We start from the raw sequence: 18,882 nt of genomic DNA on the forward strand, positions 1-18,882 counted from the left end.
CCTGGGGACCCCATAACCCTCCATAACCCCCCTGGTGACCCCATAACCCCCTCAGTGACCCCATAACCCCCCAGTGACCCCATCACCCCTGTTCCCAGGTAACGTGGAGGAGGCCCGGCGCATCCTGCATGGATTCGAGGCGGTGGTTCCCGGCCTGGCCATGGTGCCCTGAGCCTGGGGACCCCCAGAACCTCTCACAGCCCCCCTCAGTGACCCCATAACCCCCCTGGTGACCCCATAGCCCTTCAGTGACCCCATAACCCCCCCGGTGACCCCATAGCCCCCTCAGTGACCCCTTTTCCCCCATCCCAGGTAACGTGGAGGAGGCCCGGCGCATCCTGCGCGGGTTCGAGGCGGTGGTTCCGGGCCTGGCCATGGTGCCCTGACCCCATAACCCCCTCAGTGACCCCATAACCCCCCCATAGCCCCCTCAGTGACCCCATAACCCCCCCATAGCCCCCTCAGTGACCCCATAACCCCCCCATAACCCCCCAGTGACCCCATAACCCCGCCTGTTCCCAGGTAACGTGGAGGAGGCCCGGCGCATCCTGCGCGGGTTCGAGGCCGTGGTTCCGGGCCTGGCCATGGTGCCCTGACCCCATAACCCCCTCAGTGACGCCATAACCCCCTCAGTGACCCCATAACCCCCCCATAACCCCCCCAGTGACCCCATAACCCTCCCAGTGACCCCATAACCCCCCCTGTTCCCAGGTAATGTGGAGGAGGCCCGGCGCATCCTGCGCGTGTTCGAGGCGGTGGTTCCGGGCCTGGCCATGATGCCCTCACCCCATAACCCCCCCAGTGACCCCATAGCCCCCTCAGTGACCCCATAACCCCCCCATAACCCCCTCAGTGACCCCTTTTCCTCCCATACCAGGTAACGTGGAGGAGGCCCGGCGCATCCTGCGCGGGTTCGAGGCGGTGGTTCCGGGCCTGGCCATGGTGCGGCTGCGCCGGGTGAGCCTGGAGCGCCGGCACGGGCGCGTGGCCGAGGCCGAGGAGCTGCTGCTCGAGGCCATGAGGGCCAACGAGGGGCTGCCCCTGGGCTCCTTCTACGCCGTCAAACTGGCCCGGCAGGTCTGCAAAGTGCAGAAGAACCTGGGCAAGGCCCGCAAGGTGCTCGTGGAGGCCCTGGAGAAGGACCCGGTGAGGGGGGGACGGGCCCGGGGCTGGGCCGGGGGGGGGTTTGGGGGTGGTTTGGGGGGAGTTTGGGGTCTTTTGAAGTGTTGGGAGGGGGCTGGGAGGGGTTGGGGGTGTGGGCACACAGAGCGCTTCTGGGGGGCCATGGACTCCCTTTGGGGACTCTCAGGGGCCATTTGGGGACCTGGGAAACACGTTTGGGGACCCCCAGAGCCCATTTGGGGACCTGGGAAACACGTTTGGGGATCCCCAGAGCCCATCTGGGGACCCCCAGAGCCCATTTAGGGACCTGGGAAACACATTTGGGGACCCCCAGAGCCCATTTGGGGAACTGAGAAACACATTTTCGGGACCCCCAGAGCCCATTTGGGGAACCGAGAAACACACTTTGGGGACCCTCAGAGCCCATTTGGGGATCCCCAGAGCCCATTTAGGGACCTGGGAAACACATTTGGGGACCCCCAGAGCCCAAAATGTGACTCCACCCCCAGGACAATGCCTGGCTCCATGCCAACCTGCTGGAGACCCCCTAAACCCCCTGTAGGCCCCCCAAAATCCCTTCTAGGACCCCCCCAAACCCCTCTAAGATCCCCCAAAGCTCCCACTATGACAAAGGGGGATGTCCAGGACAATGCCCGGCTCCATCCCAACCTGCTGGGGACCCCCCAAACCCCCTCCAGGACCCCCCAAACCCCCTGTAAGACCCCCCAACCCCCTGTAGGATCCCACAAACCCCCTCCAGGACCCCCCAAACCCCTTCTAAACCCCCCCAAATGTGCCTCCCCCCAGGAGAACGCCCGGCTCCACGCCAACCTGCTGGGGACCCCCCAAACCCCCTCAGGACTCTCAAACCCCCTGTAGGACCCCCCAAACCCCCTCAGGACTCTCAAACCCCCTCCAGGACCCCCCAAACCCCCTCAGGACTCTCAAACCCCCTGTAGGACCCCCCAAACCCCCTCCAGGACCCCCCAAACCCCCTCAGGACTCTCAAACCCCCTGTAGGACCCCCCAAACCCCCTCAGGACTCTCAAACCCCCTCCAGGACCCCCCAAACCCCCTCCAGGCCCCCCCAAACCCCCTCTAGACCCCCCAAAACGTGCCTCCCCCCAGGAGAACGCCCGGCTCCACACCAACTTGCTGGGGACCCCTAAACCCCCTCAGGACTCTCAAACCCCCTCCAGGCCCCCCCAAACCCCCTCAGGACTCTCAAACCCCCTCAGGACTCTCAAACCCCCTCCAGGACCCCCAAACCCCCTGTAGGACCCCTCAAACCCCCTCCAGGACCCCCCAAACCCCCTCAGGATCCCTTAAACCCCCTCCAGGACCCCCCAAACCCCCTCCAGGGACCCCCAAACCCCCTCAGGACCCCCCAAACGTGCCTCCCCCCAGGAGAACGCCCGGCTCCACGCCAACCTGCTGGAGATGGAGTTCGGGGCCGACGTGGGGCAGAACGAGGGGAACACCCTGAGCTGCTTCGAGCGCGCCCTGCGCAGCCCCCTCAGCGACGACGCCAAACTGCTCTTCTCCCAGCGCAGGGTCGAGTTCCTCGAGGACTTCGGCTCCAGCATCCACAGGTGAGGGGGGAACACGGCAAAAACGGGGGGAAACATGGCAAAAATGGGGGGAAACATGGCAAAAATGGGGGGAAACATGGCAAAAATGGGGTTAAACACAGCAAAAATGGGCAAAACAGGCAGCACTGCATTGAGTGTCTCGAGGACTTCGGCTCCAGCATCCACAGGTGAGGGGAGAACACCTCAGAGTCAGGGGGGAAACATGGCAAAAACGGGGTTAAACGCACCAAAAATGGGGGGAAATGTGGCAAAGATGGGGGGAAACACACAAAAATGGGGCAAAGCACACAAAAAATGGGGCAAAACACGGCAAAAATGGGGGGAAACACACCAGAAATGGGGGGAAACATGGCAAAAATGGGGGGAAACACACCAGAAATGGGGGGAAACACACCAAAAATGGGGCAAACCCCCCAGCACCGCATCGAGTTCCTTGAGGACTTCAGCTCCAGCATCCACAGGTGAGGGGGGAACATGGCAAAAATGGGGGGAATCATGGCAAAAACGGGGGTAACAGCCCAAAAATGGGGTTAAACATGTGAGAAATGGGGCAAAACCCCCAGGACTGTGTCGAGTTCCTCGAGGACTTCGGCTCCAGCACCCACAGGTTTGGAGGGGACACACCAGAAATGGGGGGAAACATGGCAAAAATGGGGCAAAGTACACAAAAAATGGAGGGGAAATGCACCAAAAATGGGATTTAACACACAAAGAATGGGAGGAAAACACCTCAAATGGGGCAAAACCCCCAGCACTGTGTCGAGTTCCACAAGGACTTCGGCTCCAGCATCCACAGGTTTGGGGGGAACACACCAGAAATGGGGGGAAACACGGCAAAAATGGGCAGCACTGGGTCGAGTTCCTCGAGGACTTCAGCTCCAGCATCCACAGGTGGGGGGAACACAAAAAAATGGGGGGAAACACAGCAAAAATGTGGTTAAACACAGGGAAAATGGGGTTAAACACACCAAAAATGGGGGAAAACGCAGCAAAAATGGGGGAAAACACAGGAAAAATGGGGGGAAACGCAGCAAAAATGGGCAAAACATGAGAAATGGGGTAAAACCCCCAGCACTGCATCGAGTCCCTCAAGGAGTTCGGCTCCAGCAGCCACAGGTTTGGGGGGAACCACCCCAAAACTGGGGGGAACCACCCCAAAACCAGGGTGGAAACAGTCCGAAAAACGGGGTGAAACAGCCCATTAATGGGGGGGAAACACCTCAAATGGGGCAGAACCCCCCCGAAAAAGGGGGCAGGGATCCCAAAGCGGGGGGGGGACGGCCCCAAAGAGGGGCAGGGGGGGCAGGGGGGGGTCTCAGCTGTGCCCCCTCCCCACCCTGTGCCCCCTCCCCACCCTGTGCCCCCTCCCCCCCCCGTGCCCCCTCCCCAGCCTGCTCAAGGCCTACGACGAGCACCAGAAGATCCTCAAGGCCCACGCGGCGCGGAAACGACCCCCCGAGAACGGGTGAGACCCCCCCCCCAAAAAAACCCCTCGGGCCCCAATTCTCCCCCCCCCCTTTGGTCCCAGTTCTCCCCCCCCTTTTGGCCCCGTTCTGCCCGTTTTCCCAGTTCCCCCCTCCCTCCCGTCCCAAATTTCTCCCCTTTCCCGCCCCCTGCCCCCGATTTGTTCCCAGTCGTTCCTCGTTTCCCCCTCTCTCCCCCCATCCCCAAATTCCCCTTTTCCTGTTTTCTCCCCTTCCGTCCCAAACTTCTCCGCATCCCCCAGTTTTCCCCCTTTTCCCCCCAATTTTCCCCTTCTCCCCCCACTCATCCCAATTTCTCCTCCTTTCATCCCAATTTCCCCCCCTTTCATCCCAATTTCCCCCCCTCTCATCCCAATTTCCCCCCCTCTCATCCCAATTTCTCCCCCTCTCATCCCAATTTCCCCCCCTCTCATCCCAATTTCCCCCCCTCTCATCCCAATTTCCCCCCTCTCATCCCAATTTCTCCCCCTCTCATCCCAATTTCCCCCCTCTCATCCCAATTTCTCCCCCCTCTCATCCCCCTTTTCCCCCCTCTCATCCCAATTTCTCCCCCCTCTCATCCCCCTTTTCCCCCCTCTGATCCCAATTTCCCCCCTCTCATCCCCCTTTCCCCCCCCTCATCCCAATTTTCCCCCCTCTGATCCCAATTTCCCCCCCTCTGATCCCAATTCCCCCTCTCCCGTTGTTCCCAGGTCGGAGGAGCCCGAGGACAAGCGGCTCCGGCCCGAGGACCCCTCGGGGCTCTTGGGGGGCCCCCTCGGCTTCGGGGGGGGGGGGGAGCCCAACCCCTCCTACAGCAACTACTGGTACCAGGTCAGTTTTTGGGGGGCTGGTTTTGGGGGGCTGGTTTTGGGGGTCAGCTTCTGGGGGGGGTCAGGTTTTTTGGGGTGGGGGTATCAGTTTATTTGGGGGGGTCAGTTTTTTGGGAGGAGTCAGTTTTTGGGGTGGAGTGGGTCAGTTTTTGGGGTGGGGGGAGTCAGTTTTTGGGGTAGGGGGAGTCAGTTTTTGGGGGGGGGTCAGGTTTTGGGGTGGGGGTATCAGTTTATTTGGGGGGGTCAGGTTTTTGGGAGGAGTCAGTTTTTGGGGTGGAGGAGTCAGTTTTTGGGATGGAGGAGTCAGTTTTTGGGGTGGGGAGTGTCAGTTTTTGGCAGGGGGGGAGTCAGTTTTTTGGGAGTGGGGCCCTGGCTGACTCCCCCCTTTCCCCCCAAATTCCAGCAGGGATACGGCTCCTACGGCTACCAGAGCCCCTGGAATTATGGCCACTACTACGGGCAGAGCTGAGGGACCCCCACCCCCCTCCCTGTACAGTTCTTGGCCCCCCCACCCCAAAATTTGGGGAGGGGGGGGTTGTAAATAAAGGAGAGGCTCTTGAGGAGTCACCGGGGCCTTTATTGGGGTCGGGGGGAGCATCGTGGGACATTTTAGGGGGGTCTTGTTTCGTTTCCAGAGACGATTCTGAGGGGTTTGGGTCCTTTTTTGGGGGGTCCCAGGTGGGTTTTGGGTCAGGGGTCTCCGAAGACCCCCTTGGAGAAGATTCCATGTGCGTTTTGGGACGTCCCAAGGGAATTTCGGGGTCCTTCCCAAATTTTTGGGGGGTCTCAGAAGCCCCTCTGGAGCGGATCCCAGGTGGATTTCGGTGTTTCCCAGGCAGATCCCAGGTGGATTTTGGGGTCCCCTCCTCAGATCTGGGGGTCTCAAAGCCCCTTTGCAGCACATTCCAAGGGGATTTCGGTGTCTCCAGCGGCTCCCACGTGGATTCCGGTGCGTCCCCAGCAGATCCCAGGTGGATTTTGGGGTCCCCCCCTGCTTTGAGGGGTCTCAGAAGCCCCCCTGGAGCAGATCCCAGGTGGATTTTGGGGTCTGGGGGTTTCAGAAGCCCCCCTGGAGCAGATCCCAGGTGGATTTGGAGGTCTGGGGGTTTCAGAAGCCCCTCTGGAGTAGATCCCAGGTGGATTTGGGGGTCTGGGGGTTTCAGAAGCCCCTCTGGAACAGGTCCCAGGTGGGTTTTGGGGTCTCAGAAGCCCCTCTGGAGCAGGTCCCAGGTGGGTTTTGGGGTCTCAGAAGCCCCTCTGGAGCAGATCCCAGGTGGGTTTTGGGGTCTGGGGGTCTCAGAAGCCCCCCTGGAGCAGATCCTGGTGGGTTTTGGGGTCTCAGAAGCCCCCCTGGAGCAGGTCCCAGGTGGGTTTTGGGGTCTCAGAAGCCCCTCTGGAGCAGGTCCCAGGTGGGTTTTGGGGTCTCAGAAGCCCCCCTGGAGCAGATCCCAGGTGGATTTGGGGTCTCAGAAGCCCCTCTGGAGCAGGTCCCAGGTGGGTTTTGGGGTCTGGGGGTCTCAGAAGCCCCCCTGGAGCAGATCCTGGTAGATTTTGGGGTCTCAGAAGCCCCTCTGGAGCAGCCAGGCCCTGAGCTCGGCCCCCCAGTGCCCCTTGAGCTGGAGGGTCCCGGTCACCTCGTTCACTTGGACCTGCAGATCTGGGACCCCCAGGAACGTCCTCAGGTCCTGCTCCAGCGCCTGGAGGGGGCACAGGGGGGGTCAGTAACACCCAAAATACCCGCTAGGACCCCCCAAAAACCACCCTGGGACCCCCAGGAACGCCCTCAGGTCCCGCTCCAGCGCCTGGGGGGGCACAGGGGGGGTCAATGACACCTCTGGGACCCCCATAATCACTCCAGGACACAAAAAGCCCCCTGGGTCCCCCCCAGCCCCCTGAAGCCCCCCCAGCTCACCCAGAGCTCCCCCCAGACCCCTCTCAGGGTGGTGACCCTCCTGCTGCCCCCCTTGTGGACCCCCAACCCCACCAAGGCCCCCCCAGCCCTAAAAGCCACCCCAAGGGTCTCCCCCTCACCCAGAGATCCCCCCGGATCCCTCTCAGGGTGGTGACCCTCCTGTTGCCCCCCTCCAGCCCCCCTGGACCCCCCCAGCTCACCCAGAGGTCCCCGCTGACCCCTCTGAGGGTGGTGACCCTCCTGTTGCCCCCCAGACCCCCCAGCTCACCCAGAGGCCCCCATGAGGGGTGGTGACCCTCCTGTTGCCCCCCTGGGTCTCCCCCAGCCCCCAAAGCCCCCCCAGCGGTCCCCCCAGACCCCTCTCAGGGTGGTGACCCTCCTGTTGCCCCCCCAGCCCCCAAAGCCCCCCCAGCTCACCCAGAGGTCCCCCCAGACCCCTCTCAGGGTGGTGACTCTCCTGTTGCCCCCCAGACCCTCCCAGCCCCCCCAGCTCACCCAGAGGCCCCCCTGAGGGTGGTGACCCTCCTGTTGCCCCCCTGGGTCCCCCCCAGCCCCCCAAAGCCCCCCCAGCTCACCCAGAGGTCCCCCCAGACCCCTCTCAGGGTGGTGACCCTCCTGTTGCCCCCCAGCCCCCCAAAGCCCCCCCAGCTCACCCAGAGGCCCCCCTGAGGGTGGTGACCCTCCTGTTGCCCCCCTGGGTCCCCCCCAGCCCCCCAAAGCCCCCCCAGCTCACCCAGAGGTCCCCGCTGGCCCCCCTGAGGGTGGTGACCCTCCTGTTGCCCCCCTTGCGTGTGCCCAGGTACACGGGCAGGTTGTGGTGCCGCGAGCGGCGCACGAAGTACGGGACCCCCCGGGGGGGACCTGGGGGGGCAAAACGGGGAGTGAGACCCCCCCCAGGGGGGATAAAACCCACCCCGGGGGGATTAACCCCCCCCAGAGAAAAATTAAAGCCCCCCCCAGATACTTAAAACCCATGCCCAGACTCAATAACTTCCCTTAATTATGTGTTTAGAATAAATGATTCCCCCCCCCCGAAGGAAATATTTTGGGGCACCCCCCCCAAGGTAATTAAGCCCCCTCAAGGTAATTAAACCCCCCCAAGGGTATTTAAGCCCCTCCCAGTCATTAACTTCTATCCCAGAGTCAGTAAACCCCTTTAATTACCGTGTCAAAAAATTAATAATTACCCCAAAAAGGGAATATTTTGGGCCCCCCAAGGTAATTAAGCCCCCCCTGAGGTAAGTACCCCCCCAAATAATTACTCCTCTTGTGTATAGCACATTTTAATTAATTACCCCCCCAAGGAGTAAATGCCCCCCAAAACTGCCCCCCATGGAGTAAAATACCCCCCAAAATCGCCCCCCCTCCAAAGTGCCCCATCAGGGTAAATAATCCCAAAATTGCCCCCCCCCGGGATAAATGCACCCCCCAAAGCCCCCCTGGGGGGGGTCTCTGACCTGCGGGGGGGCTCCAGCCGCTGGGGGTGGGGTATTTGGGGTGCGGGGGGGGGTCTGGGATGCGGGTGGGGGGCAGGAGCCGCTCCACGAACACGAACTCGGCCGTCGACTCCTCATGGGGGGCCCTCGGGGGGGTCTGCGAGGGCAGAGCTCAGCAGGGACCCCCCCCAGATCCCCCGTGCCCATCCCAGGACCCCCCCAAATCCCCCCTCTCCAACACCTCCCCCCCAAAACCTTTCCCCCCCAGTACCTGCAGCCCCCTCAAACTCCCCTCACGCCCCCCGGTCCTCCCCAATATCTCCCCCCACACGCACACCCACAAATCCCCCCTCACGCCCCCCAATCCCCTCAGACTCCCTCCCTACCTCTGCCCCCTCCTCACGCCCCCTAAATCCCCCCTCACGTCCCCCCACTTCTCCCTGCAGCCCCCTCACGCCCCCCAAACATCCCCCTCAGGGTACCTGCAGCCCCCTCACGCCCCCCAACATCCCCCTGAGCCGCCGGCCCAGCGCGGCCATTGCGGCCGCCGCCGCCATCTTGGACCTTCCTCCTCCTCCTTCTTCCCGCCCTTTCCGGCGCGTGACGTCACCGCGCACAGCGCACGTACCGGCGGCGTGACGTCACCGCGACCCTTCCGGCGGCGCGCGCGGAGCTCTGAGGGAGCGAGCGAAGGTGGGCGGAAAAGGGGGGCGAAAATAAGGGGAAATGAGGGGAAATTAAGGGTTTGGGGGATCTGAGGGGACATTGGGGTGGTCTGGGAGCTGTTGGGGGAAAGTTGGGGGGGGTTGGGGTCGTTTGGAACTCTGAAGGAGCGACTGAAGCTGGGGGGGGAAATGGGGGGGAACTGAGGGGTCTGAGGGGGGGTTGGGGGGTGTTTGTGGGGTCTGAACGGGGTTTGGGGCGAATTGGGGGTTGGGTTGCGGGGAGTTGGAGCTCTGAGGGAGCGACCGAAGGTGGGGGGAAAGGGGCGAAAAAGAGGGGAATTGGGGGGTCTGGGGGAGTCGGGAGGAACTGGGGGAGGGTCAGGAGGGGAATTGAGGGGGAATTGGGCGGTTTGGGAAGGGTATTGGGGGGTTGGAGGGGGACTGGAGGGAAATTGGGGTATTTGGGGGGGTCAAGGGGGAAATTGAGGAATGGGGGGGTCTGGGGGGCATTGAGGGGTCGGGGGGTCCTGGGAGAGGGTTTTGGGGGGGCTCTGAAGGGGGTTGAGTTTGAAGGGGGGGCTCTGGAAGCCTTGGGGAGCCATGGGGGGTTTACTGGGGGGGCTGCAAGTCCTTGGGGGGATGTGTGGAGAGTCCTTGGGGGGCTACAGGAGCAGTTTGGGGGTCTGGGGGGGCTTTGGGGGGGTCTGGGAGGGGAGTCAGGCCTTGGAGGGGGAGCTGGGGGAGGCTCTGTCAGCTTGGAGGGGTCACAGGGGCTCTGGGGGGGTTCCGAGAGGATTTGGGGAGGGGGCTGGGGGGTTATTTGGGGCGGTTCTGAGGAGGGGGGACCCCCCTGCTGCCAAATTCCCGCCTGAGAGGTTCCCCCCCCCCCCCCAGCCCTTTGTCCCCAGGGCCCCGTTCCAGGGGACAAAGTCCCTGTGGGTGGGTGTGGGGAGGAGGGAGAGTGAAAACGCCCCCAACACCACCCAAAACCACCCCAGAAACACCCCTCAGGCTCCAAAAAACATCTCCCGGCCCTCTACACCCCCCGTGCCCCCCCCCCAAAATACCCTCAGCCCACCCAGACACCCCCAGGGTCCCCCCAAACATCCCCAACTTTCTCCAAAAACCCCCCCAGAATTCCCCCTACGCCTTTTCCTGTGGGAGTCCCTCTCCTTTACTCTGAGGGTCTCTCTGTTATTTTTTTGGGGTGGGGGTCCCCCTAAACCCCCCCTGTGACCCCCCAAATTCCCCCCCCAGCCCCCACCATGCAGCTCTTCGTCCGTGCCCAGACCCTCCTCACCCTCGAGGTCTCCAGCTCCGAGACCCTCGCCCAGATCAAGGTGAGCCCCCCCAAATTTGGGGTATCCTCCCCCCCTTGAACCCCCCCTCCCAATTTTTGGGGTGCTGACCCCCCTGTTTGCCCCCCCCAGGAGAAGGTGGCCGAGCTGTCGGGGGTCCCCCCCCAGGACCAGGTGCTGCTCTTTGCTGGGACCCCCCTGGACGATGAGACGGTGCTGGGGCAGAGCCCCCTCCCCGAATTGGCCACCCTGGACCTCTCCACGCGCCTGCTGGGGGGTAATTAGTGCCCCCCCGTTAATTAACTCCCCCCTGATTAGCACAACAACCCCCCCAAACCCCTTAATTTCCTTCTCCTCCCCCTCCCAGGGAAAGTCCACGGATCCCTCGCCCGCGCCGGCAAAGTGAGGGGCCAGACCCCCAAGGTGAGCACTCAGGGGGTTCCCCCCCGTTTCGGGGGTTTTGGGGGGGTTTTGGGGACCCTTTAGGACCCCCCCCCAAATGTTTTTGGGCAGGTGGCCAAGCAGGAGAAGAAGAAGAAGAAGACGGGGCGGGCGAAGCGGCGCATGCAGTACAACCGGCGCTTCGTCAACGTCGTGCCCACCTTCGGCAAGAAAAAGGGCCCCAACGCCAACTCCTGAGCCCAATAAAGGGGGTTGGGGCCCATTCGCTTCATTTCCGGCCTTTGGGGGCTTTGATCCGGCGCTTTTGGGGCGTTTGGGGGAAGTTTTTGGGGGGCGTTTGGGGGAAGTTTTTTGGGGGGGGTTGAGGGGGTTTTTTAGAGGAGGTTTTTTGTGGTGTTTTAGGGAGTGTTTTGAGGTGTTTGAAGGGGGTTGGGGGTGGAAGTGGCGTTGAGGGGGTTAATGTGCGTCCCTGAGCTGCTGACGGGGCGGTTAATTAGAGAGAGGGGCTTAATTAGGGGGTTGGTAATGAGCGAGACAATGGTTCCCTATGGGGATGACGGAAAGAGCCGAACGGTGACGGAAACACCCGAGCGCGGGCGGAGCCGAAGGGGGAGAGGAAACACCTGATTGGCTGAGCAGGGAGGGGGCGGGGACGGGAGCCGTGATTGGCGGATGAGCAAAAGGGGTGGGGCCAAGCTACCGAGCGGCTCCGGAAAGTGCCGAAGGCGAAGTGGGCGGGGCTAAACGTGGGGGGGATGGAAAAGGTTGGATTTGGGGGCGCAGGACCCCCCCGAAATCCTTTGCTGCCCACCGGGGTCCCCCAGAGACCCTCCCAGTCCCCCCCAGTCCTAATTTTCCTCTAAAAAGCCACACTTACGGTCAACAGAGTAAAAATTATATTTATTATGTACAATGGAGGGGACTTGGGGGGTTTTGGGGGGTCTCAGAGCCCCGAACTCTTCCGCTTCTTGCCCCCCCGGGGGGCGGGGACGGGCTCCAGGGTGTCCCACAGCTCGTCCCCCTCCTCGTCCTTCACCTCTGTCTGGGGAGGGGGCTCCTCCTCGTCCTGGGGGGCACAAAAAAGGGGGGTCAGGGGGGTGGGGGGGCACCCCCAGCCCCTCAAAACCCCCTCAAAAAACCAGCCGGGGGGGGGTCTCACCTCCCAGTCCAGGTGCGTGTTCAGCAGGAGGCAGGTGAGGCGCGACTTCAGGTACACCTGGGGGGGATTTGGGGGGGCTTCAGGGGGGGTCTCAGGGGTTTAGAGGGGGTTTGAGGGGTTTCAGGTTTGGGGGCAGTGGGAGGGTACGGGACGTTTGGTGGGTCTTGAATTTGTGAGGGGGGATTGGGCTTGGGGGGGGGTCTGAGTGGTTTGGGGGTGTGTCAGGTTTGGGGGGGTCTCAAGGGTTTTTGAGAGGGGTTTTGGGGGGGTCTCAGGGAGTTGGGAGGGTCCTGGACGTTTGGGGGAGGTCTCAGGTTCTGAGGGTGTGTCGGGTTTTAGGGGGTCTCAGGGGTCGGGGGGTGCTCTGGGGGGGTCTCAGGGGTCAGGGTTGGTCTGGGGGAGTCTCAGGGGTTTGGGGGGAGTTCGAGGGTCCGGGGGGGGGGTTTGGGGGTCCCACCTTGTGCCGGAGCCCCCCGTCCTCGAGGCCGTGGACCCTCAGGAACCGGTCGAGGCCGCAGGAGGCGACGAGGGGGAGGTGGGGGTGGCACTGCAGCCCCCGGACCCCCCCCGCAAACCCCTTCAGCGCCCGCAGCACCCGCCCTGGGGGGGCACGGGGGGGTCAGGGGGGGTCAGAGAGGGGGGCACGAGACCCTTTTTGGGGGTGGGGACCCCCCAGCCCCCCCCCCTCACCTTTGCGCAGGTCGATCACGGCCACGTCCCCCCGGGCACTGCCCACGACCACCGACCTGGGGGGGAGAAAGAAAGGGGCTGGGGGGCAGCAGGACCCCCCCAGGGACCCCTGACGTGTCCCCCAAATCACCCAGCACCCCCCCCAGGACCCCCCCCAGTGACCCCAGAGCTCCCTCAGGACCCGCCCCCCCCCAGAGCCCTCCCAGCCCCCCCTGGGGTCACCCCAAATTTCCCTCCAAGCCCCCCCACCCTGCAGCACTTTGTGTGTGTGTGTCCCCCCAAGCCCCCCAACCCCCAAAGAGACTCTCAGGGAGCACTTTGTGACCCCCCCAGTGACCCCAGAGCCCCCCCAGAGTCCCCCAGGACTTTGTTCCCCCCCCCTCAGTGCCCCAAGACCCCCTCCAGAGTCCCCCAAACCCCCCAGAGCCCCCCTGGGTCACCCCAAATCTCCCTTCGGCCCCCCCCCCGAGCCCCCCCTACCCCCAAAGAGACCCCCAGGGAGCACTTTGGGACCCCTCCCCAGTGACCCCAGCGCCCCTCCAGAGTCCCCCAAACCCCTCAGAGCCCCCCTGAATTCCCCCATAGCCCCCCCGAGTCACCCCAAATCTCCCCCAAACCCCTCAGAGCCCCCCTGAATTCCCCCATAGCCCCCCCTGGGTCACCCCAAATCTCTCCCAGCCCCCCCTGGGTCACCCCCAGCCCCCCCCCAGCCCCACTGACGTGTCCCCGGGGGGCAGTGCCAGCGCCGTCAGGGGCCCCTCCCCGAAGGTCGTGTCCAGCACCGGGCGCCGCTGGGGGGTCGCGGGGTCGTAGAGACGCACCTGGGGCAGGTGAGGGAGGGGCACAGGTGGGCACGGGGGGGGTCACCCTCCCCCCCAGGGTCACCCATGTCCTCACCTGGGGATGGGACCGGTGGGTGACCCTCAGGTGATCCCCAGGTGTGACCCCTCCCACCTCACCTGTCCCTGTCCCATACAGGTGACCCCTCCCAGGTGTGACCCCCCCCAGGTGTGACCCCCCCCCAGGTGTGACCCCTCCCAGGTGTGACCCCTCCCAGGTGTGAGCCCCTCCCAGGTGTGACCCCCCCCAGGTGTGAGCCCCCCCCAGGTGTGACCCCCCCCCAGGTGTGACCCCTCCCAGGTGTGACCCCCCTCCCAGGTGTGAGCCCCTCCCAGGTGTGACCCCCCTCCAGGTGTGTCCCCCCCAGGTGTGCCCCCCCTCTCACCTGGCCGTGCCCCGTACAGGTGACAACCTTGTCGGATCCCGGCAGGAATTGCAGGTCCCGCTCCCAGATGGGCACCCGCAGGTCCAGCCAATCGTTCCTCACCTGGGGGGGGGACATTTTGGGGGTCACGGTGGTGTCAGGGGTCATTGGGGACACTGAGGAGGGTCAGGGGACATTTGGGGGGTCACAGGGGAATCAGGGGGCATTGGGGACACTGGAGGGGGTCAGGAGACTTTGGGGGATCAAAGGATACTGGGGGGGGTCATAAGACATTGAGGGGCCATGGGGGGGTCAGGGAACATTGCGGGGGTCCCACTCACGTTCTTGGCCCAGAACAGGGAGGTGGGTGATATTGGGGGGTTCAGGAGGGGTCCCACTCACGTTCTTGGCCCGGAACAGGGGGGTGGGTGATATTGGGGGGGTTCAGGGGGGGTCCCACTCACGTTCTTGGCCCAGAACAGGGAGGTGGGTGATATTGGGGGGTTCAGGGGAGGGTCCCACTCACGTTCTTGGCCCAGAACAGGGGGGTGGGTGATATTGGGGGGTTCAGGGGGGTCCCACTCACGTTCTTGGCCCGGAACAGGGGGGTGGGTGATATTGGGGGGTTCAGGGGGGGTCCCACTCACGTTCTTGGCCCGGAACAGGGGCTCCCCCGGGCGCTGCAGGTCCCAAACCTTGAGCCCGTTCTCCTTCCCCCCCGTCCCCACCCGGTGCGGCCGCGTCGGGTCCTGGCGCATCCGGCACAGCCCGGGGCCTGCAGGGACCTCCAGCTGGGGCTGTGATTGGGGGGGGACACAGGGGGTCACCCCAAAATCCTATAGATACCCCTGAACACCCCCTGCACCCCAAAACCCCAAATCCCTGCAAAATCCCCATCCTGGTGCATCCGGCACAGCCCGGGGCCTGCAGGGACCTCCAGCTGGGGCTGTGATTGGGGGGGGGACACAGGGGGTCACCCCAAAATCCTACAGACACCCCTGAACACCCCCTGCACCCCAAAACCCCAAACACCCACTAACCACCCCAAAATCCCTGTCCTGGTGCATCCGGCACAGCCCGGGGCCTGCAGGGACCTCCAGCTGGGGCTGTGATTGGGGGGGACATGGAGGGGTCACCCCAAAATCCTACAGACACCCCTGACCCCCCAAAACCTCCACGGCCCCCCCCAAACCCTCAAAGAAACCCCAAATCCCCCCAAATCCCCATCCTGGTGCATCCGGCACAACCCGGGGCCTGCCGGGACCTCCAGCTGGGGCTGGAACTGGGGGGGATCACCCCAAAACCCTACAGACACCCCTGAACCCCAAGAACGGCCCCCAGCCCCCCCAAACTCACCTTCTCAGCCTCGTCCTCCCCCCACACCTGGATGAGCCCCGACTCCACACACGTCACGATGGAGCTGGGGAGGATTTGAGGGGGGAGGGATTTGGGGGGGGAGTTTGGGGGTTTTGGGGACCCCCCTCAGCCCCCTCCGGTACCTGCTGAGAGCCCCCAGCCCACAGAAAGGTCCCCTCCCCCACCCTGGGCCTCCCAGGACCCCCCAGAACATCCCAGCCCCCCCCCCAGACACCCCACAAGCCCCTCAGGACCCTCCCAGGCTCCTCCAGGACCCCCCCAGACCCTTCCAGGACCTCTGAGCCCCCCAAGACCCCTCCTGGACCCCCCTTGGGCACCCCAGAACCCCTCCAGGTCCTTCAGACCCCCCTCCACGGCCCCTCCTGGACCTTCAGGACCCCTCACAAGTCTCTGGGACCCCCTCCCAGACCCCCCTTAACCCTCCAGGGCCCCCCCAAGGCCTCCCAGACCCCTCAAGAACACCCTGGACCCCCAAAACCCACCTCCAGGTTCCTCTCAGGCCCCTCTGGACCCACCTGAACCCCCCTCAGGGCCCCTCCCAGACCCCCAACACCCCCCCCAGCCCCCCCCATACCTGCCCAGGACCCCCAGGCCGCAGAAGGCCCCGTCCCCCCCCGGGCAGAGCCGGGACCCCACAAACTTCCCCTTCTCGGTGCTGAAGACCCTCACGGAGCGATCCAGGGACCCCACCAGCACCTGGGGGGGAGGTCGGGGTGCTCAGGGGGGGGTTCAGAGCACCCCCAGGACCCCCCCGGACCCCCTCACTCACCTCGGTCTGGGCGGGGTCCCCCCAGCACAGGGCACAGACCCCCCGGCCCCGGCTCAGCCCCGACCCCCCCACCACGTTCGTGGCCACTTTCTTCTGCAGGTTCACTCCTGGGGGAGGAATTGGGGGGGTTGGGGGGGATTTGGGGGGTTTAGGGGGGGATTTGGGTACCCCTCGAGTCCCCTCAGGCTCCCATGGACCCTCCTGGATAATCGGGACCCCCCTGAGGCTCCTCCAGACCCCTCCCAGGCCCCTCCGGGACCCCCCCAGGATCCTCCCAGACACCCCCGGGATCCCCCCCAAGACCCCCTCGAACCGTCCCAGGACCCCCCGCGGGACACCCTAACCCCCCCCAGGCCTCCCTCTGACCCCCCCCCCCCCAGACCCTCCAAGTTCCCCCCAGGACACCCCCAAGGCCCCCAGAACGCCCCCCAACCACCACCAGGATCCCCCAATACCCCCCCCGGGCACCCCTCGAACCCCCTCCCGGACCCCCAGGACCCCTCCGAGACCTCCCCCAAACAAACACCCCCAAAGACCCCCCCAGAGCCCCCCAAACACCTTTAAAGGCGCCGGTCTCGGCCCCCACCCACACGTGGTTCGACCCCGCCGGCGCCGCCATGTTCGCGGTCCGTCACTTCCCAGCGCCCCGGGTGGAAACTCCGGGAGAGCGGCGAGGCCGTTCCGGGGTAAAACGGGCTCCGCGACGTTTCGTTCCGCCGCTCGAAGGTTCCGTGTCCCCCCCACCACCGGAGAGCGGCGGCGCCGGTAACGGGACGGGAGGGTGGGAGGAAGGGCTGTTGGGAGGGGGGAGAGAAGCGGGAGGGCGGGGTGTCAGAAGATCCCCCCAAAAAAACCCCTCGGGAACCCCCAAACCCCGTCCCGGGGAAACGGGCGGGAAAACGGCGGTGGGAGGAGAATGCGAACAGAGAGGCGTGGTTATGCAAATTAGACATCACCCACCACGCCAAGGGAAGTCTGGGAGCGTTATTTTGGGGGGATCTCGGGGGTTTTGGGGGTCGGTGCGAGCGGAGCGCGGGCGGGAGGTGCGGGATGAGCGCGGCGGGAGCGCGGTCGGGGCTGGGGAAGGTCGTGAGGGCCGCGCGGGGGTGCCCGTGAGGTCGGAGACGGGCGGTGCGGGCCCGGGCGGGGGCGTGGACCACCCAGAGTTATCGCTTCTCGGCCTTTTGGCTAAGATCAAGTGTAGTATCTGTTCTTATCAGTTTAATATCTGATACGTCCTCGATGAGAGGACTTTATATTAAACGGATTTTTGGGCGCGGGAGTTGGACCCGGAGCTTGCTCCCTCCGCTCCGCGCATCGTCCCGGTATTGCAGTGCCTCCGGGAACGGTGCACCCCTACCCGGGGATCTTTGATTGGTTAAAAACAGGCTTAAGTATAGAAACTGTGAATGTTACCCCTTTACTATTTATGTGTTCTTCCTGTTTGTCTCCCGACCTATCTCAGACTCTCCCCGAGGTCCCGCTGAGGCGCCGCTGTCGCTCCGCCCTTTGCCAACGCCCCCCCCACTCCCCTCACGGGACCGTCCGAAAATGGCGGCCGGGACTCCGCGAGCGGAGCCGCCTGTGGGGCGGCAGCCGCGGTGATGCCCCCGAACCCTCGGAGATGTCGTGACAGAGACACGAGCTGACTTCTTAATTTGAAAGATTTTAGTCTGCTTTTAACCAGTGAAAGGTCCCCTGGTGGGGGTGCACCGTTTCCGGAGGCACTGCAATACCGGGACGATGCGCGATGAACCGACCGAGTCCGAGGCCGCGGAACGAGCGCGGCGAAGGCGCCGCCATTTTGGGGCGCTCCCGTGAGGGGAGTGGGGGGGCGGCGGGAAAGAGCTCGAGCGGCGGCGGAGCCTCAGCGGAACCCCGAGACAGATCAGAAGAAAAACGGGAAAAAAGGGGAGATAATAACACAGAAAAACTCTTACTCGTAAGTTTTTAGTCTGTTTTTAACCAATCAAAGATCCCCGGGTAGGGGTGCACCGTTCCCGGAGGCACTGCAATACCGGGACGATGCGCGGAGCGGAGGGAGCAAGCTCCGGGTCCAACTCCCGCGCCCAAAAATCCGTTTAATATAAAGTCCTCTCATCGAGGACGTATCAGATATTAAACTGATAAGAACAGATACTACACTTGATCTTAGCCAAAAGGCCGAGAAGCGATAACAGACACTCTTCCACGGCCCCCCCCGGGCCCGCACCGCCCGTCTCCGACCTCACGGGCACTCCCGCGCGGCCCTCACGACCTTCCCCAGCCCCGACCGCGCTCCCGCCGCGCTCATCCCGCACCTCCCGCCCGCGCTCCGCTCGCACCGACTCCCAAAAAACCCGAGATCCCCCGAAAATAACGCTCCCATCGTGCCCTTCGAGCGAGGGTGTGGTGTCTCGTTTGCATGAACACGCCCCCAACGCCCGCCCCGGGCCCCGCCTCCCGCTCCCCGAACTTTCCGTCCTTTAACGCTCCGACCCCCGGGCCCGGCTCGGGCTTTCCCGGCCCCTCCTCAGCGATTACGGGCGCGGCGCTTCCCTCCCTTCGAGTCCCTCGCCTTCCTCCTTTCATCCTCCCCTTGTGCCTACGTGGACCCCAAAACCTTCCTCCTTCTCCTCCTCCTCCTCTTTCTCATTCCTACAGGGAACCCCCAGACCTGCCTTTCCCAACCCTCTTCCTCCTCACCCTCCTCCTCCTTCCCTTGAGCGCACCCCAAACCCCCTTCTCCTCCTCTTCTTCCTCCCTTCCTCATCCTCCTGCTCTCAATGATTCCCAGATCAGCCTCCCTCCTCCTCCTCCAAACCACCCCAAAATATCCAGAATCACCCCAAACCATCCCAAAGCATCCCAAGGCATCTCAAACATCCCAAACGACAGAGGAAGGCAGGTCTGGGGGTTCCCTGGAGGAAGAGGAGGGGGAGGAAGGCAGGTCTGGGGGGTCTCACACGAAGAGGAGGAGG

General features: G+C 63.9%; 4 protein-coding genes and 2 non-coding genes across 18 annotated transcripts in view; 3 read left to right on the plus strand and 3 right to left on the minus strand.

The window, feature by feature from the left end:
- Positions 1–5,573, plus strand: part of LOC116781796 (pre-mRNA-processing factor 39-like) — a 6,743-nt gene extending 1,170 nt beyond the window's left edge. Inside the window, exons 2-9 of the mRNA XM_032677557.1 lie at positions 313–366; positions 523–576; positions 712–801; positions 854–1,146; positions 2,530–2,714; positions 4,105–4,179; positions 4,891–5,011; positions 5,414–5,573. Of these exons, the coding sequence (XP_032533448.1) occupies positions 313–366; positions 523–576; positions 712–801; positions 854–1,146; positions 2,530–2,714; positions 4,105–4,179; positions 4,891–5,011; positions 5,414–5,479 (938 nt within the window). The 3' untranslated portion in view covers positions 5,480–5,573. The remainder of the gene's footprint in view (positions 1–312; positions 367–522; positions 577–711; positions 802–853; positions 1,147–2,529; positions 2,715–4,104; positions 4,180–4,890; positions 5,012–5,413) is intronic.
- On the minus strand, positions 5,574–9,353 carry MRPL49 (mitochondrial ribosomal protein L49). Of its 11 annotated transcripts, XR_004354981.1 has the most exons (8): positions 8,841–9,286; positions 8,380–8,515; positions 7,656–7,783; positions 6,578–6,707; positions 6,416–6,486; positions 6,266–6,330; positions 6,166–6,179; positions 5,974–6,065 (listed from the first exon to the last, which is right to left on the minus strand). XR_004354981.1 is itself a non-coding variant. In XM_032677545.1 (7 exons), the coding sequence occupies exons 1-6, from the start codon at positions 8,913–8,915 to the stop codon at positions 6,307–6,309; spliced, it is 564 nt and encodes a 187-aa protein (XP_032533436.1). In that variant the 5' UTR covers positions 8,916–9,332; the 3' UTR covers positions 5,574–5,940; positions 6,275–6,306. The 11 variants fall into 11 exon arrangements, 8 of the variants coding, with proteins under 8 accessions (XP_032533436.1, XP_032533439.1, XP_032533438.1 ...); XM_032677545.1 differs by lacking the exons at positions 5,974–6,065; positions 6,166–6,179 and adding an exon at positions 5,574–5,940 and having other exon boundaries at positions 6,275–6,330; positions 8,841–9,332; XM_032677548.1 differs by lacking the exons at positions 5,974–6,065; positions 6,166–6,179 and adding an exon at positions 5,617–5,806 and having other exon boundaries at positions 8,841–9,284.
- Positions 8,942–10,994, plus strand: FAU (FAU ubiquitin like and ribosomal protein S30 fusion). Of its 2 annotated transcripts, none has more exons than XM_032677543.1 (5): positions 8,942–9,051; positions 10,281–10,363; positions 10,454–10,598; positions 10,689–10,744; positions 10,835–10,994. In XM_032677543.1, the coding sequence occupies exons 2-5, from the start codon at positions 10,289–10,291 to the stop codon at positions 10,958–10,960; spliced, it is 402 nt and encodes a 133-aa protein (XP_032533434.1). In that variant the 5' UTR covers positions 8,942–9,051; positions 10,281–10,288; the 3' UTR covers positions 10,961–10,994. The 2 variants fall into 2 exon arrangements, with proteins under 2 accessions (XP_032533434.1, XP_032533435.1); XM_032677544.1 differs by lacking the exon at positions 8,942–9,051 and adding an exon at positions 9,307–9,332.
- A 606-nt stretch (positions 10,995–11,600) lies between these two features.
- On the minus strand, positions 11,601–16,667 carry WDR74 (WD repeat domain 74). 2 transcript variants are annotated; one of them, XM_032677537.1, is made up of 11 exons: positions 16,481–16,667; positions 15,923–16,029; positions 15,728–15,849; positions 15,133–15,196; positions 14,424–14,573; positions 13,798–13,899; positions 13,293–13,393; positions 12,573–12,628; positions 12,340–12,482; positions 11,883–11,939; positions 11,601–11,789 (listed from the first exon to the last, which is right to left on the minus strand). In XM_032677537.1, exons 1-11 carry the CDS (start codon positions 16,539–16,541, stop codon positions 11,667–11,669), a joined length of 1,086 nt encoding a protein of 361 aa, XP_032533428.1. In that variant the 5' UTR covers positions 16,542–16,667; the 3' UTR covers positions 11,601–11,666. The 2 variants fall into 2 exon arrangements, with proteins under 2 accessions (XP_032533428.1, XP_032533429.1); XM_032677538.1 differs by lacking the exons at positions 15,728–15,849; positions 15,923–16,029.
- A 423-nt stretch (positions 16,668–17,090) lies between these two features.
- Positions 17,091–17,281, plus strand: LOC116781808. Its single transcript, XR_004354984.1, has one exon. It is a non-coding gene; the product is annotated as a U2 spliceosomal RNA (small nuclear RNA).
- A 625-nt stretch (positions 17,282–17,906) lies between these two features.
- LOC116781809 lies at positions 17,907–18,097 on the minus strand. Its single transcript, XR_004354985.1, has one exon. It is a non-coding gene; the product is annotated as a U2 spliceosomal RNA (small nuclear RNA).
- Positions 18,098–18,882: the final 785 nt, after the last annotated feature.

This window comes from Chiroxiphia lanceolata, unplaced genomic scaffold, assembly GCF_009829145.1.
Source record: "Chiroxiphia lanceolata isolate bChiLan1 unplaced genomic scaffold, bChiLan1.pri scaffold_65_arrow_ctg1, whole genome shotgun sequence".
In the NCBI taxonomy this organism is placed as follows: Eukaryota; Metazoa; Chordata; class Aves; order Passeriformes; family Pipridae; genus Chiroxiphia; species Chiroxiphia lanceolata.

Coding starts and splice junctions, on each gene's coding strand:
- FAU (XM_032677543.1), top strand. CDS start 10,289: ATGCAGCTCTTCGTCCGTGCCCAGACCCTCCTCACCCTCGAGGTCTCC. Junction 10,364..10,453: donor AGACCCTCGCCCAGATCAAG/GTGAGCCCCCCC, acceptor TGCCCCCCCCAG/GAGAAGGTGGCCGAGCTGTC. Junction 10,745..10,834: donor TGAGGGGCCAGACCCCCAAG/GTGAGCACTCAG, acceptor GTTTTTGGGCAG/GTGGCCAAGCAGGAGAAGAA.
- WDR74 (XM_032677537.1), bottom strand. CDS start 16,541: ATGGCGGCGCCGGCGGGGTCGAACCACGTGTGGGTGGGGGCCGAGACC. Junction 13,900..14,423: donor CCCTGTTCCGGGCCAAGAAC/GTGAGTGGGACC, acceptor TCCCCCCCCCAG/GTGAGGAACGATTGGCTGGA. Junction 13,394..13,797: donor CCTGTACGGGGCACGGCCAG/GTGAGAGGGGGG, acceptor CACCTGCCCCAG/GTGCGTCTCTACGACCCCGC.
- MRPL49 (XM_032677545.1), bottom strand. CDS start 8,915: ATGGCGGCGGCGGCCGCAATGGCCGCGCTGGGCCGGCGGCTCAGGGGG. Junction 6,487..6,577: donor GGCCTGGCTGCTCCAGAGGG/GCTTCTGAGACC, acceptor CCTGCTCCAGAG/GGGCTTCTGAGACCCCAAAT. Junction 6,331..6,415: donor AGACCCCAAAACCCACCTGG/GACCTGCTCCAG, acceptor AAAACCCACCAG/GATCTGCTCCAGGGGGGCTT.